Source organism: Nomascus leucogenys, chromosome 1a (assembly GCF_006542625.1).
Source record: "Nomascus leucogenys isolate Asia chromosome 1a, Asia_NLE_v1, whole genome shotgun sequence".
Classification (NCBI taxonomy): Eukaryota; Metazoa; Chordata; class Mammalia; order Primates; family Hylobatidae; genus Nomascus; species Nomascus leucogenys.
Genome location: NC_044381.1, coordinates 7,237,471 through 7,253,204, shown reverse-complemented (window position 1 = coordinate 7,253,204; position 15,734 = coordinate 7,237,471). Strand labels below are relative to the sequence as shown.

At 43.4% G+C, this 15,734-nt stretch overlaps 1 protein-coding gene across 1 annotated transcript in view; it reads left to right on the top strand.

Moving 5' to 3' along the window:
• The window catches only part of GLDC (glycine decarboxylase), a 112,896-nt gene extending 97,484 nt beyond the window's left edge, over positions 1 to 15,412 (top strand). Inside the window, exons 22-25 of the mRNA XM_030811267.1 lie at positions 7,784 to 7,879; positions 11,677 to 11,849; positions 13,125 to 13,205; positions 14,724 to 15,412. Of these exons, the coding sequence (XP_030667127.1) occupies positions 7,784 to 7,879; positions 11,677 to 11,849; positions 13,125 to 13,205; positions 14,724 to 14,867 (494 nt within the window). The 3' untranslated portion in view covers positions 14,868 to 15,412. The remainder of the gene's footprint in view (positions 1 to 7,783; positions 7,880 to 11,676; positions 11,850 to 13,124; positions 13,206 to 14,723) is intronic.
• Positions 15,413 to 15,734: the final 322 nt, after the last annotated feature.

Below are 15,734 nucleotides of genomic sequence, written 5' to 3'. Positions count from 1 at the left end.
TTGGTCTTGAACTCCTCTGCTCTAGTGATCCTCCCACCTCGGCCTCCCAAAGTGCTGGGGTTATGGGTGTGAGCCACTGCACCCAGCCTACAAATACAGTTTTTAGCCTGTTTTTTAACTGTATATTATGAGCAGTTTCCCCTGTCACTAAATATTCTTTGAAAGTGGTGCTGTCAATTCCATTGTATAGATGTGCCATGATTTAACCAACTGTATAGTTTTTCTTCCCTTTGTTTGCATTTATTACAATGTGGCAATGAGTATCCTTTGCTTGAAATTTTGAAGAATTTTGCCTGATAATTTCCTTAGGAGAGAGTCATAGAAAAAAATTATTATCTCAGAGGATATAAATGCACTGAAGCTTTTGACACGTATGGCTTCAATTTTTTTCCCAGAGACTTTGTGCCAATTTATCTCACAGTGATAACATATGAGAGTGGCCATCACACGGGGGCCTAGTGAGGACTGAGAACTAGACAGAGAACAAGAAAACAATATATCATTGCCAATTTGATAGGTGAAAATGACCTTATTGTTTTAGTATATGTAGCCAGTGTGCTCAATGTTTCCCTAGTTCTTAGTGCCAGCCTTGTCCATCCAGGGTAACTGTGTTCCCCCATCTGTTCTGTCTACTTCACTCTCCTTCACAGCCAACTCTGATTTCACAGCTTAAAATCATGTTGTTTCCATATTTTAAAAAGATATATAACTGCATCCTGTTGGTTTTTTCCCTAATTGATTATTTGTTCATATTTTAAACTTCCTCACGTTTAATTTTATTTAGTAGCAGCCAGGTGCATTGGTTCACGCCTGTAATCCAAGCACTTTGGAAGGCTGAGGCGGGTTGTCTAAAAGTATGACACTTACATTTATATATAGTACCTAATACTTAATAGTGATAAAGACTATGCTGCTGACTTATGTATTTACTACATAATGCTTTTTATCATTATTATTATTGTTATTTTTGAGACAGAGTCTTGCTTGGTCACCCAGGCGGGAGTGCAGTGGTGCGATCTTGGCTCACTGCAATCTCCGCCTCCCAGGTTCAAGCGATTCTCCTGCCCAGCTTCCCCAGTAGCTGGGACTACAGGGGTTCATCACCACGCTCGGCTGATTTTTGTATTTTTGGTAGAGACAGGGTTTCACCATGTTGCCTGGGCTGGTTTCAAACTCCTGACCTCAGGTGATCCTCCCACCTTGGCCTCCCAAAATGCTGGGATTACAAGCGTGAGCCACTGCGTCTGGCTCCCATCATTATTTTAGAGTGTATTTCTTCTGCTGTAAAAAAAAATGTTAACTGTAAAACAGCTTTAGGGCGGTCCTTCAGGAGGTATTCCAGAAGAAGGCATTGTCATCACAGGAGATAGCAGCTCCGTGTGTGTTACTGTCCCTGAACACCTTCCAGAGGACAGGATATCGGAGGTGGGGCTGGGTGCTGTGGCTCATGGCTGCAATCTGAGCCATTTGGGAGGCCAAGGCGGGAGGGTTGCTTGAGCCCAGGAGTCTGAGACCAGCCTGGGAAATATCATGAGACCTGTCTCTTCCAAAAAAAAAAAAAAAAATTAACCACCGTGGTGGTGCACACCTGTAGTCCCAGCTACTTGGAAGGTTGAGGCAGGAGGATTGCTTGAGCCTGGGAAGTTGAGGCTGCAGTGATTTGTAATGGTGCCACTGCACTCCAGCCTAGGTGACAGAGGGAGACCGTGTCTCAAAAAAAAAAATGTGGAGGTGGAAGACAGTGATATTGAGCATCCTGAATCTGTAGGCCTAGACAAAGGTGTGTGTTTGTGTCTTAGTTTTTAACAAAAAAGTTCAAAAAGTAAAAAGAAAATATAGAAGAAAGCATATAGAATAAGGATATCAAGAAAGAAAATATTTTTGTACAGCTGTACAATGTATTTGTGTTTAAAGTGTTATTACAAAAGAGTCAGAAAGTTTTAAAAAATTTAGTTTATAAAGTAAAAAGTTATAGTAGGCCAGGCGTGTGGTGGCTCACACCTATAATCCCAGCACTTTGGGAGGCCAAGGCGGGCAGATCACTTGAGCTCGGGACTTCGAGACCAGCCGGGCCAACACGGTGAAACCCCGTCTCTACTAAAAATACAAAAATTAGCCAGGCGTGGTGGCGGGCACCTGTAATCCCAGCTACTCGGGAGGCTGAGGCAGGAGAATCACTTGAACCCAGGAATTGGAGGCTGCAGTGAGCCGAGATTGCGCCACTGCACTCCAGCCTGGGCAACAGATTGAGACTCTGTCTCAAAAAAAAAAAAAAACACAGTTACAGTAAGCTAAGGTTAATTTATTTTTGAAGAAAAAAGTGTTTTTAAATAAATTAACATAGCCTAAGTGTAGAGTGTTCACAAAGTCTATGGCAGTAGACAGGGACGTCCTAGACCTTCCCGTTCACTCACCACTCACTCACTGACTCACCCAGAGCAACTTCCAGTCCTGCAAGCTCCATTCACGGTAAGCGCCCTGCACAGATGTACCATGTTTTATGTTCTATGTCGTATTTTTGCTCTGTCTTTTCTATGTTGAGATACGTTTAGATACACAGATTCAGACCATTGCGTTACAATTGCCTACGGTATTCAGTACGGTAGGAGCAAGAGGCTGTACCATGTAGCCTAGGTATATATAGTAGACTTTACCAACCACTTTATGTAAGCACACCATGCTGTTTGCACAATGACAAAGTCACCTCACAACGCACTTCTCAGGACGTATTCCCTTCGTTAAGTAACGCGTGACTATATTCTGCTAGAATGAGGAAAGAAAGGAATTACCTCAGGTAAGATGATACTTTTTTTTTTTTTTCTTTTTTTTTGAGACAGAGTTTTGCTCTTGTTGCCCAGACTGGATTGCAATGGCGCAATCTCAGCTCACCTCAACCTCTGCCTCTCGGGTTCAAGCAATTCTCCCACCTCAGCTTCCTGAGTAGCTGGGATTACAGGCATGCACCACCATGCCTGGCTAACTTTGTATTTTTAGTAGAGACAGTGTTTCTCCTTGTTGGTCAGGCTGGTCTCAAACTACCGACCTCAGGTGGCCCGCCCACCTTGGCCTCCCAAAGTGCTGGGATTACAGGCATGAGCCACTGCCCCGGCAAGATGATAACATTTTAAAGGAAGAATTGCAAAAATCCACAGCTGTCTACTTTTGTGAGAGGCAAAGGTTTGATCTGAATGGAGTCCGCATTAGTAGGAGGAGATGACTTTGTTAGTATCCCAATGTTTTCTTTATGTTTTAATTTCTTATATGCCTATCCTTTTTTTTTTTTTTTTGAGACACAGTCTTGCTCTGTCACCCAGGCTAGAGTCCAGTGGTGCAATCTCGGCTCACTGCAACCCCCGCCTCCCGGGCTCAAGCAATTCTGTCTCAGCCTCCCACTATGAATACAGTGCCCACCACCGCACTCGGCTAATTTTTGTATTTTCAGTAGAGATGAGGTTTCGCCATGTTGGCCAGGCTTATCTTGAACTCTTGACCTCAGGTCATCTGCCTTTTTTTTTTTTTTTCCATCAGACAAACACCAACTTTGCCTGCAAATACCTGTCCTTGCGGAGGTTTCCAGGTGGCCCTTGCTGTATGGGTGGGCAGGGGCCTCAGGGGCTGGGCCCTCATGTCCTTGGCTCACGAGTGACCCTGCTCAGTCCCACTTACCTGACCTCATTCTCAGGAAAACCGCATTCTAGCTTGAACTACAGGGAAACAGCCAGGAGGTTTGATTCTGTTAGTCATGTTCTGTGGATTTCAGCTAAAAGGCTCGACCAAGCATTGATTGCCCAGCAGAGCTTTCCAGAGTAGTTACCTAGTGAGTTCCTTTGTTCCTCGGCAGCCACCTTGAGGATGGGGGATAAGTAAGGTCTGGTCCTTTCTCTCAAGGAGGGTTTTGAGAAGCCCTATTTTTCCACGGCACACTCCCATATTGTTCTTACCCTCAGAAGACAATCAACATATGGGGGTGGTGGTTCCCACTTAGCCACTCAACGTTTACCTTGCTTTTCCTTCATCCCACCCCCTCCTGTCCTCCTTGCCCGTTTCACGTGGTACCTTCTCAGCTATAGTCACTGTTAGATCCAGCAGAAACACCTACTCTGTGAACACTAAAACTTGGTGCTGAGTGGTTTATTCAGTTTCCACTTGATATCGCCCCAACATTGCCCTATAGCAGGTTTGTGTGTCCTAAAAGCTGCAAAGAACATCTTAGGATCTGGTTTGTGACAGCCATCAAGTTGAAATTTCATCCCTTTCAGGGCTCACATAGAGATGGAGGGAGATGCTGGAATTCCACAGCAGTTTCTATTTGAACGCAATAGAGTATGCATTTAGAAAATAACATCTGAACCTCATTTAGAAAATGGAGCTCTTCCTAAACCTCTTGGCTATGGTGGGGGCCCCTTCAGATGGCACTGTGGTATTAGCAGTGCTGTGTTGGGCTTGGCTTGATGGTGCCTTTCAGCTATTACTGAACCTCTGCTTGGAAGCCTCTCCTCTTGTCCTGCCAGCAAGAGTGCCTCCTCCCCCACTGTGTCCCTCCCCTCCTCCCCTCCCTGCTGTCTGGTGTCATTCTGAGCAGCGAGCTTCCATTAGCCTTCGTCCTCCAATCATTGCCACAATCAGGGCATTTTGTTTTGTTTAAGAGACGGTCTTGCTCTATTACCCAGGCTGGAGTGCAGTCACATTATCATAGCTCACTGCAGCCTCAATCTCCTGGGATCAAGCGATTCTCCCACCTCAGCCTCCCGAGTTGCTGGAACTACAGATGTCTGCCACACACCTGGCTAAGTTTTAAATATTTTGTAGGATAGGGTCTTGCCTTGTTGCCCAGGCTGGTCTCCAACTCCCAAGCTCAAGCAATCCTAAGCTGAGCATTTAAGAGTCCTGGTATTAATAGTTGATAAAAACTTAGTCTAATGATTTTCCCCTTGAACATTCCACTTACTGTTTCAGCATTTTTTTTCCTATGTTTACCTACCCATGAATAGGATTTTCTACTTTTTTTTTTTTTTTTTTTTTTTTTTTGAGAAAAGGTCTCACTCCATCACCCAGGCTGGAATGCAGTGATGTGAACTCGGCTCACTGCAGCCTTGACCTCCTGGGCTCAAATGATTCTCCCACCTCAGCCTTACACATAGCTGATACTACAGGCAGGCACAACTGCACCTAGCTAAGTTTTTGTGTTTTTTTTTTGTAGAAACAAGCTCTCACTATGCTGCCCAGGCTGGTCTCAAACTCCTAAGCTCAAGCGATCTTCCTGCCTCAGTCTCCTGAAATGCTGGGATTACAAGTGTGAGCTACCGTGCCTGGCTGGATTTTCTGCTTTTGAATCACACTCCTTACAATTTATTCTCCATTGTTAGAAAGCATGTTTTGGCTGGGCGCAGTAGCTCACGGCCTGTAATCCCAGCACTTTGGGAGGCTGAGGTGGGGGGATCACTTGAGCCCAGGAGTTTGAGACCAGCCTAGCTATAGTGAGACTCCATCTCTACAAAAAATATAAAAATTAGCTGGGCATGTGGTGCACACCTGTAGTCCCAGCTACTCTCAGGAGGCTGAACTGGGAGGATTGCTTGGGCCCAGGAGTTCAAGGCTGCAGTGAGCTGTGATGGCGATACTGCGTTCCAGCCTGAGTGACAGAGCGCTCAACCGTGTCTCAATTTCTTTTTTCCTTGAGACAGAGTCTCGCCCTGTCACCAGGCTGGAGTGCAGTGGCATGATCTTGGCCCACTGCAACCTCCGACTCCCGCGTTCAAGCAATTCTCCTGTCTAAGCCTCCCAAGTAGCTGGGACTACAGGCATGTGCCACCATGCCCAGCTAATTTTTATATTTTTAGTAGAGATGGGGTTTCACCACGTTGGCCAGGATGGTCTTGATTTCTTGACCTCATGATCCGCCCGCCTCGGCCTCACAAAGTGCTGGGATTACAGGCTTGAGCCACCGTGCCTGGCCCCTATCTCAATGTTCTTAAAGTTTTTTTACTTTTTTCTTCAAGCGTGGTTTAAAAATATGCAGTTTCAGTATATTCAGAGTCTTATGCTCTTTATAGTTGTATTTTCAAACAAAACCACTTCTTTTTTTTTTTTTTTTTTTTTTTGAGATGAAGTCTCGCTTTGTCTCCCAGGCTGGAGTGCAGTGGTGCCATCTCGGCTCACTGCAACCACCACCTCCCAGGTTCAAGCGATTCTCTCACTCAGTCTCCCGAGTAGCTGGATCTACAGGCACCCGCCCCTACACCTGGCTAATTTTTGTAATTTTTTTTTTCGTAGAGACAGGGTTTCACCATGTCGGCCAGGCTGGTTTTGAACTCCTGACCTCAAGTGATTTGCCTGCCTCAGCTTCCCAAAGTGCTGGGATTACAGGTGTGAGCCAATGAGCCCAGCCCCACCTCTTTGATATTTATTCATTCTATAAGAAGCAGAGCATTTCGTAGACTGTCTTCAGGGGCTATTAATTACTGGAGCTATTCTTCACAGGCTTGAGAAGTTATGCTTGCTCTGAGTCTCTGTGAGTGGATTCATTTTTGCTGAGAGTGAGGAAAGTGGGTTAAGAAGAAAGAGTACATCATTATCTCATGAGTAGATACTTTCCTGGAAGGAAATTCATCAGTTGGTGGACTGTGGAATTTGTGAAGCCCCGGAGGAATATTGGTCTATTTATTAGAACGCTGACTTAATGGTTTATTCCTGATGATGGTTGTGTGGTCAGTAGCTCATTCTGGGGAGCTACTGGCAGCCTGGACCTAGAGAAGAAGCCTGTTTATGAACTACAGGTCAAATATCCCTAATCTGAAAATCTAAAACTTTTTCTAAAAATTTGTATTTATTTTTTTGAGACAGGGTCTTGCTCCTATTACCCAGGCTGGAGTGCAGTCATGTGATCGTGGCTCACTGCAGCTGCGACTTCCCAGGCTCAGGTGATTCTATTTTTAGTAGGGATAGGGTTTTGCCATGTTGCCCTGGCTGGTCTGGAACTCCTGATCTAAAACGATCTGCCCACCTCAGCCTCCCAAAGTGCTGGGATTACCAGCATGAGTCACTGTGCCTGGCCTGAAAATCCAGAACTTTTGGGTGCCAACATGAGGCTCAAATAAAGATCTGCAATTTCAAATAAGGGATGTGTCATTGGTAGAACAAAGTGAACTGGGTCACACAGATTTTGGCCTCATTAACTCCTTGTTACTTATGGTACATTGTTTGATGTCGCGTATTTCTAATTCTTTGTTTGCAGCCTGAAACCACAACATCAAAAGGTCCTTCAAAGAAACATAAAATTCTATATGTGTCTTATGGATATATGTTTAATATATCCATATCTATATATACGCAAAAGTAATTATTTGATGTTGAGGGTAAAGTTGCTGAAAAGTGTCAATGGCTCTAGAAATATTTTGTATAAAAGGATCAGGACTATACGATGCGTTTAACTGTTGCAAGTAGATTTTATGTCCGCAGGATAGAAATAATCTCATCCCCAGACACCTCCGGTCATACGTTCCAGTAATGCCTCCCACCTGCCGTTAGCCATAATCAGCTTCACAGGTGTGTAGTGAGCTGAAGATAAGACACATCGGCCCAGTGTGCTAAACATTTTTATTTGTAGTAAGACTAAATGAAACCTTTATTGCCAATAATAAACTTACCCAGTGCCCATGGTTTATTGGTCCTCACTGATACACATAAAAAGCTGATGCACTTATTCATTAAATTACTTATTCATTTGTTTGGGTAGAACAATAAGCTGATGCTAATCATGGGCTGAAACAACTTTCCTGAACAGGTTATGTGGGTCATGAATTTATTTTGGACACAAGACCCTTCAAAAAGTCTGCAAATATTGAGGCTGTGGATGTGGCCAAGAGACTCCAGGATTATGGTAAGTGGCTTTTGACATTCATGCCGCCGCCCATGCTGGCTGTGGACCACTTCCTAAAGCACAAATGGAAAGTGCAGGCACCACAGTAAACTGATCTGGGGGATAAATGGGGAGCTCAGGGTTCTTGGCAACCTCCAAAATAATAGAGAAAAAAGTTTCCTTATCCTGCCCTTCAGAAGATATTAAAATATGCATCTTGAATCCATTAACAGCCAAGCAAAGTGTTTATGATTAAAATTAAAACCCCTTTGAGTTGCAGTGAGTGTAATGGTGAAGGAGACAGAGCAAGTAACTCATCGAAGTGGTAGAGACAAATGGCATTGGAGTTTCATAGCCACCTCCATCATGGCGTAGCTGTTTCAGCTGCTTCTAGAGATGAAGAAATAAGTGTAGTAGTTTTCACAAAGAAAATGCAACTTTTTTTGAAGCATTTTGAAAGACATGGACACTTTACCTGTGCATTAGTGGGTGTTCATTCACCTCAGCTCACTACATTTTCCTAGTGAACAACGTTATTAATATTATAATATTAAGATCATATTACTTTTTTGGGGGTTGGGGAGACAGAGTCTCACTTTGTCGCCCAGGCTGGAGTGCAGTGGTGTGATCTCGGCTCACTGTAACCTCCACCTCCCGGGTTCAAGTGATTCTCATGCCTCAGCCTCCCAAGTAGCTGGGACTACAGGTGCACACCACCATACCCAGCTATTTTTTAAATATTTTTAGTAGAGATAGGGTTTCACTATGTTGGCCAGGCTGGTCTCAGATTCCTGAGCTCAGGCAATCCACCCACCTCGGCCTCTGAAAGTGCTGGGATTACAGCTGTGAGCCAGCACACCCAGCCAATATTACTATTATAATAATATGAAAATAATAATAATATCAAGGATCTTTCAATTCTCAGAAAGGCTAAGTTGGGGAGAACGTTGCCATTCAATGGATATGGAGTCCTATCTGAGTTTTAATGACTTGTTTTGGGAAAAAAAGAAAAAAATCTTGACTACTGCATCATAATGGGAATCCCACACGTGTGACTCACTCCTGTCTCGAATGAATGATCTTATTATGCAGTTATGCTGATAATAGACAGGAAAGCCAGAGAAGGCTTCATTAATGAAATTACCAATCCCATCCTCAAGATCTTTGCTTGGCAACTCTTGTAACAGTAGAACTCCTTTCCCCTGACAGCCTCCCGGCTAGCGATTGGGTAATGGCCGACTCAGGATAACACACTCACTTTGTGGATGCCTTGCCTACTTCACACATCTAACTGCAACAGCATTTGCAAGGAGAGAGAGGAGGGGCTCACAGAGAGGTGGTAACTGAAGTTACCACCCAGTGTTTCTGAATCATGTTGTCTCCTGACCTCAATAGTATTTTGGTGATTGATAGAACCGTTTCCACACTTGTCCAAAAGCCCCAAATTGTCCAGGTGCCTGGCACATTGTAGGCATTCAACACATAGTGTTAATAAATGAGAGACCAAATGAATAGCTAAGTCAAAAAACAACATGACAACACAGTTTTCAGGTCTTAAGCATAACTGCTGAATGTGAATTTTTAAGGAAGAGAGCTAATAATCTGTATATTTAACATGCAGCTTCTGTATGAGTCTTTTCAGGCAATTTTGGGGCATACTGCCTTACACAGCAGTTCCAGGCTAATTATCAGACCAATTATCAGAATCACCTGGCATGTTTCATGACTCATAGATTTTTGGGCCCTACCTTGGACTTCCTGAATCAGGGTCCAGATGCAGGAATTTTTTTTGCAAGAACTTCTCAGGTGGTTCAAAATATGGGGACCACTACAGCAGGATATGTTGGAATGAATTTGCTCACACATGGAATTAAGGGCAGACATGATAGATAATCAGCTTGTTCTCTTAAAAAAAAAATCCCTGTCTGGTTTGAGTGACAAAGGTGTATGCATTTACCAAAACTCATTAAATGATACAGTTAGGATCTGTGCATTTCACTGTAAGTCTTATCACAAAAATAGGTGAACAGATATTGAATTGTAGTCATGATGTATATGCTGAAGGGTTTAAGAGTGAAGTGTACTAATGACCGCAGTGTACTTTGAAATGCATCAGAAAGTAAGACGGATGGCTGGAAGAGTAGATATATGATAAAGCAAACAACAGCATTGTGGAATCTAGGTGGTGGGTATATGGGTGCTCACCTACAGTCCTTTAAACTCATCTGGATGTTAGTGGTTTTTTTTTTTTTTAAATAGAGACAAGGTCTTACTCTGTCGCCCAGGCTGGAGTGCAGTGTTGTGATCTTGACTCACTGCAGGCTCACCTGCTGGATTCAAGTGATCCTCTCACCTCAGCTTTCTAAGTAGCTGAGACTACAGGCACATACCACCACACCCAGCTAATTTTTGTATTTTTTGTAGAGACGGGGTTTTGCCATGTTACCTAGGCAGGTCTCAAACTCCTGGGCTTAAGCAGTCCACTGGCCTTGGCCTCCCAAAGTGCTGGGATTATAGGTGTGTGAGCCACAGCACCTGGCCTGAACATTTTTCAATAAAATGTTGGTAGAGAATGTTTTAAATCATGCAGATGTGACTTTAAAGTACTCCATGTAATAATGATGCTCACCAGAATTTGACAACCACTGCACGTTGGGGCAAGACTAGTTCAGAGGTGTATCAACCTGGGAGTTGTTCTTCAGCTTTTAGAAGTTTCATAGGCCCGGTGTGGTGGCTCATGCCTGTTATCTCTGCATATTGGGAGGCAGAGACAGGCAGACTGCTTGAGCTTGGTAGCTGGAGACCGGCCTGGACAACATGGTGAAACCCTGTCTATGCAACAACAACAAAATTAGCCGGGCATGGTGGCATGCACCTGTAGTCTCAGCTACTTGGAAGGCTTAGGTGGGAGGATTACTTGAGCCCAGGAGGTTGAGGCTGCAGTGAGCCGTGAGTGTGCCAGTGCACTCTAGCCTGAGCGACAGAGCAAGACCCTGTCCCCTCCCCCCGAAAAAAAAGCTTTATAGAAAAAATACAAGAAATGGAAAACATTGTTTTTGATTTTTGTCCTGGAAATCTCTCTCTTGAGTATGTATCTTGTTGTATCACCTTACCTGTGAAAACCTTTGGAAGCAGAAACACACCGAGCCTGTGTTCAATGTAAAGGCAAAGGCTTTCCACATACTGGCCAAACTTCAGTTTCCTTATCATACAAAATGGGGACAATAAGATTTGCTCCAGGGTCCTTAACACTTGTTATCTCATTATTTAACTTTTGATAAGCTATAATATTTTTATTTCTCTTAATTGCACATAATACATGATAATTACTTAAAGATTCTAAAATACAATCAAAGTGAAATAAAAATCCCAGTCTCATTTTCTGGCCATATTTACAGTTAACATTTTATGTTTTCTTCAAGGCATCTTCCCTCATAAAATATACATACGTTATATAAGTACTTTGTCCTTTTATTTATATATAGAAATGGGATATCATTATGTGGCTTGCTTTTTTCACTTACTATTTTTGAATGTTTAGCCAGTTTGACACATTTACATAATTTTGAATGGTTGTCTATTTACTGTATGGGTGCTCTGTAAAATTTGCTTATCTGATCCCCAGTTGTTGGATATTAGGTTGTTTCCTAAATTTTTCTTCTATAAACAGCACTGAGATGAGTCCCCAAATACATACATTTGCAAATGTATCTGATGATTTTCTTAGGATAAAATATAAGAAGGGATAGGAACTTTTCTTCCAAACTAGGTAGGCCACTGACTTTCAGTGAGGCAAGTTCTCCTGTCTCCGTTTGCAGGATTTCACGCCCCTACCATGTCCTGGCCTGTGGCAGGGACCCTCATGGTTGAGCCCACTGAGTCGGAGGACAAGGCAGAGCTGGACAGATTCTGTGATGCCATGATCAGCATTCGGCAGGAAATTGCTGACATTGAGGAGGGCCGCATCGACCCCAGGGTCAATCCGCTGAAGGTGCGTAGGCCCTGGAACTTTGCTTGAAATGTTCCTTAAACTAGAAAATGATGTCTGGACAGTGTACCAGCAACTCCTGAACTCTCAACTGAGGATGATACTCTTCCCTAGAATAAGGTAATTCTTCTGAGAAGATGCAGTTGTTACTTTGAAGTTTGCATCGTCTTGAACAGCATAGCAGTTACTCAAGGATGATGTGGTTGTGGAAGCTGTCCACAACTGTCTAGTTGGAGAATTTGTAACATTCTGCATCTCTGTTTGATGTACTGTAGTGAGATTATGGCATAAATAAAATTTACATATTCACATCACAGACTCTGTACAAGCACACATTCTTATATTAGAGCAGTTATCTCTGAGAAAACTGGATTGACATTTGGACTGGATGTTACAATATTTATGCCCCATGTTGGGGAAAAGTTGGTTGGGCATTAATCTGCTGCTTCCAAAACATGTTAATTTTACATCTGGTCAGAGTCCTAAGTTTCTTGTTAGTCCAGATATTAAGCTGGCAGATCAGGAGTGGAGAATACCATGAAGGCTGTGGTTGTGTCTTCATGGCTATAAGCCAGAGAACAAGTCTGTTATGCCTGCAGCAGCTGGAGCAGGTTCCCAAACTGCCTACCTGTAGGAGATGGCAGGGACCAGTGACTTGCAGAAGGCAGGCACCTCTCTAGAGGTGAGTTCACAGAGTCATGGAGGCATACAAGATGATTATGCTTACCACCATTTATTTCTCTTTTCTCTCTGAAGACTCCTGCTTCTTTCAGGATTTAGGCAATTTTTTTAAATGGCAATAAACATTTCAAAGAGCATAATAGTGAATTATAACACAAGTGGATAATACTACTCATAGGATGATATCAGATTTTAAAATGAGCCAAATTATGCTATATGCTGTTTATTAACATATGCAGTAATAGTATAAAAGCATGATGAGAATGGTAAACACCAAATTCAGAAGAGTGGTTAGCACTGGGACAGGGATATACAGGCAACTCCAAATGTGTAGGTAATTTTTTCTAAAAGGTGAAGCAAATATGACAGAATGCTCATTAGACTTTGCTGGGTGGTAGATGTGATGATTATTACCGTAACGTTCTGATATTTAAAATATTTCACAATTACAAATCACATTGTACCCCGCTAAATTGAAAGAAAACAACAGCTTTCTCTGCCTGGGCTCCTGTCAGAAGCTTGACGGTTGAGGTGCAGGGTGGGAGGAGAAGAGAGTGTATTGCTCTGACCCCTCCTCTGTCCGTGTCTCTGTCTCAGATGTCTCCACATTCCCTGACCTGCGTTACATCTTCCCACTGGGACCGGCCTTATTCCAGAGAGGTGGCAGCATTCCCACTCGTAAGTTCTCTGAATCTGAATGTGCCAGCTGGGAAGGCACGGGCCAGCTCCTATCCTGGGGGGTGTATGCTCTTAGCCTCATTATAGAAACCGTATGTGGGGCACCTTGTGAAATAAGGGTCTTGAAAAGGAATGAGGAGCAAAGAAATTGGCTTTCGGAGGCGAGGTCACACAGTATCAACCGCAGATCTGGGAACCCATAGGGAACACAGTGGGGGAAAGCTGAATACGAGTCCTGCCCAGTGGACCAATGTGTTTCCCTCCACCGTGGGACAGGGAGATGGTGCCCAATACAACCTTCCTTTCCTTCCTGATTCTTGTATGGAGGAGAAGGTTCTGTGTAGTCTGTTTGAGTGAGGTAGGGAGAAGGCTCAAAATGTGCCAAATTATGCTATGTGCTGTTTATGGATCTGTGCAGTAATAGTATAAAAACATAATCAGAATGTAAATCCTGTATTCATTGGAGAGGAGGGCAAACAAATGATGCTTTTTTTTTTTGAGACGGAGTCTCACTCTGTCGCCCAGGCTGGAGTGCAGTGGCATGATCCCGGGTTCACGCCATTCTCCTACCTCAGCCTCCCGCTGGGACTACAGGCGCCTGCCACCATGCCTGGCTAATTTTTTGTATTTTTAGTAGAGACGGGGTTTCACCGTGTTAGCCAGGAAGGTCTTGATCTCCTGACCTTGTGATCCGCCCACCCAGGCCTCCCAAAGTGCTGGGATTACAGGCGTGAGCCATCGCGCCCAGCTGATGTTTTTTTAATCGTTCAAACTTTTATTTTAATGCACAGTATGAGAAATTAACTTTTTTTTTTTTTTTTTTTTTGAGATAGAGTTTCACTCTTGTTGCCCAGGCTGGAGTGCAATGGCACAATCTCTGCTCACCACAACCTCTGCCTCCCAGATTAAAGCGATTCTCCTACCTTAGCCTCCCAAGTAACTGGGATTACAGGCATGTGCCACCATGCCCGGCTAATTTTACATTTTTAGCGGAGGTGGGGTTTCTCCATGTCGGTCAGTCTGGTCTCGAACTCCTGACCTCAGAGGATCCGCCTGCCTTGGCCTCCCAAAGTGCTGGGATTAAAGGCATGAGCTACCGTGCCCGGCCGAGAAATTAGCTTTTAAATCAACTGAATTGTATGGAAAATGACATGGCAAATAAATTAGACCTATGTTAAAAGAGAAGGTCAGCTAAATATCCAGACTTAAGGATATAATGGGCACAGAAAAACATAGTTTCCAAAGTCTTCTTTAAGCAGTTGAAGTCTTTCACTTTGCTATAAACTGGTCCAGAGATCAGCAGCACATAGGGATGCTTAACAGGGGTGGTGATCAGGGACACGTCTCCTGGGAAATGCCTCTTTTTTTTAATGGTAATGTAGGGTTGGATTTTAGGTTCTCAAAATATTTGTTGGGCTGATGGTGTCTTAGGTTGTGGGAATAGCATTGCCACCTCCTTTTCCCTAAGAGAAACCTCTCAGAACATCTCACAGCATTTCCATCTTTTGTCCTTTGCAGCCCTTCGTGAAACCAGAGAACAAATTCTGGCCAACAATTGCCCGGATTGATGACATATATGGAGATCAGCACCTGGTTTGTACCTGCCCACCCATGGAAGTTTATGAGTCTCCATTTTCTGAACAAAAGAGGGCGTCTTCTTAGTCCTCTCTCCCTAAGTTTAAAGGACTGATTTGATGCCTCTCCCCAGAGCATTTGATAAGCAAGAAAGATTTCATCTCCCACCCCAGCCTCAAGTAGGAGTTTTATATACTGTGTATATCTCTGTAATCTCTGTCAAGGTAAATGTAAATACAGTAGCTGGAAGGAGTCGAAGCTGATGGTTGGAAGATGGATTTGCTTTGGTATTCTGCTTCCACGTTTGCTGGTTGCCTGGATTGGGAGCCATTTTGTGTTTTGCATAGAGTTTTAGGAACTTTAACTTTTAATGTGGCAAGTTTGCAGACTTTATAGAGGCTATCCTGGAGACTTAATAGACATATTTTTGTTCCAAAAGAGTCCATGTGGACTGTGCCATCTGTGGGAAATCCCAGGGCAAATGTTTACATTTTGTATACCCTGAAGAACTCTTTTTCCTCTAATATGCCTAATCTGTAATCACATTTCTGAGTGTTTTCCTCTTTTTCTGTGTGTTTTTTTTTTAATCTGCATTTATTAGTATTCTAATACAAGCATTTTGATTGGAAGAATGCCTTTCTCTTGGTCTACTTTATAGTTTTACCACCATTACACCCTAGATTCAGTGGGAGCTGAAGGGCAATAACACCCAACCCAATAGCCATTGTTGCATCATCAGTTTTGCCTTTGACTGGCTGAAGAAACAGTTGTCTTGGTCAACAGTGAAGGCCACTTTGGCCCTTTTTGTTGGAACTGAGTTAGGTTGCATGTAACTGTACTCCAGCTATGGAATTTCAATCAAATAGCAATTTATCTTTTCTCATTTAAGTCCAGAGGTAATAAGCCAAGCACTGGTGCTCCTTCAGTTTTCCCGCTCTGCCTTCCTTTGCATAA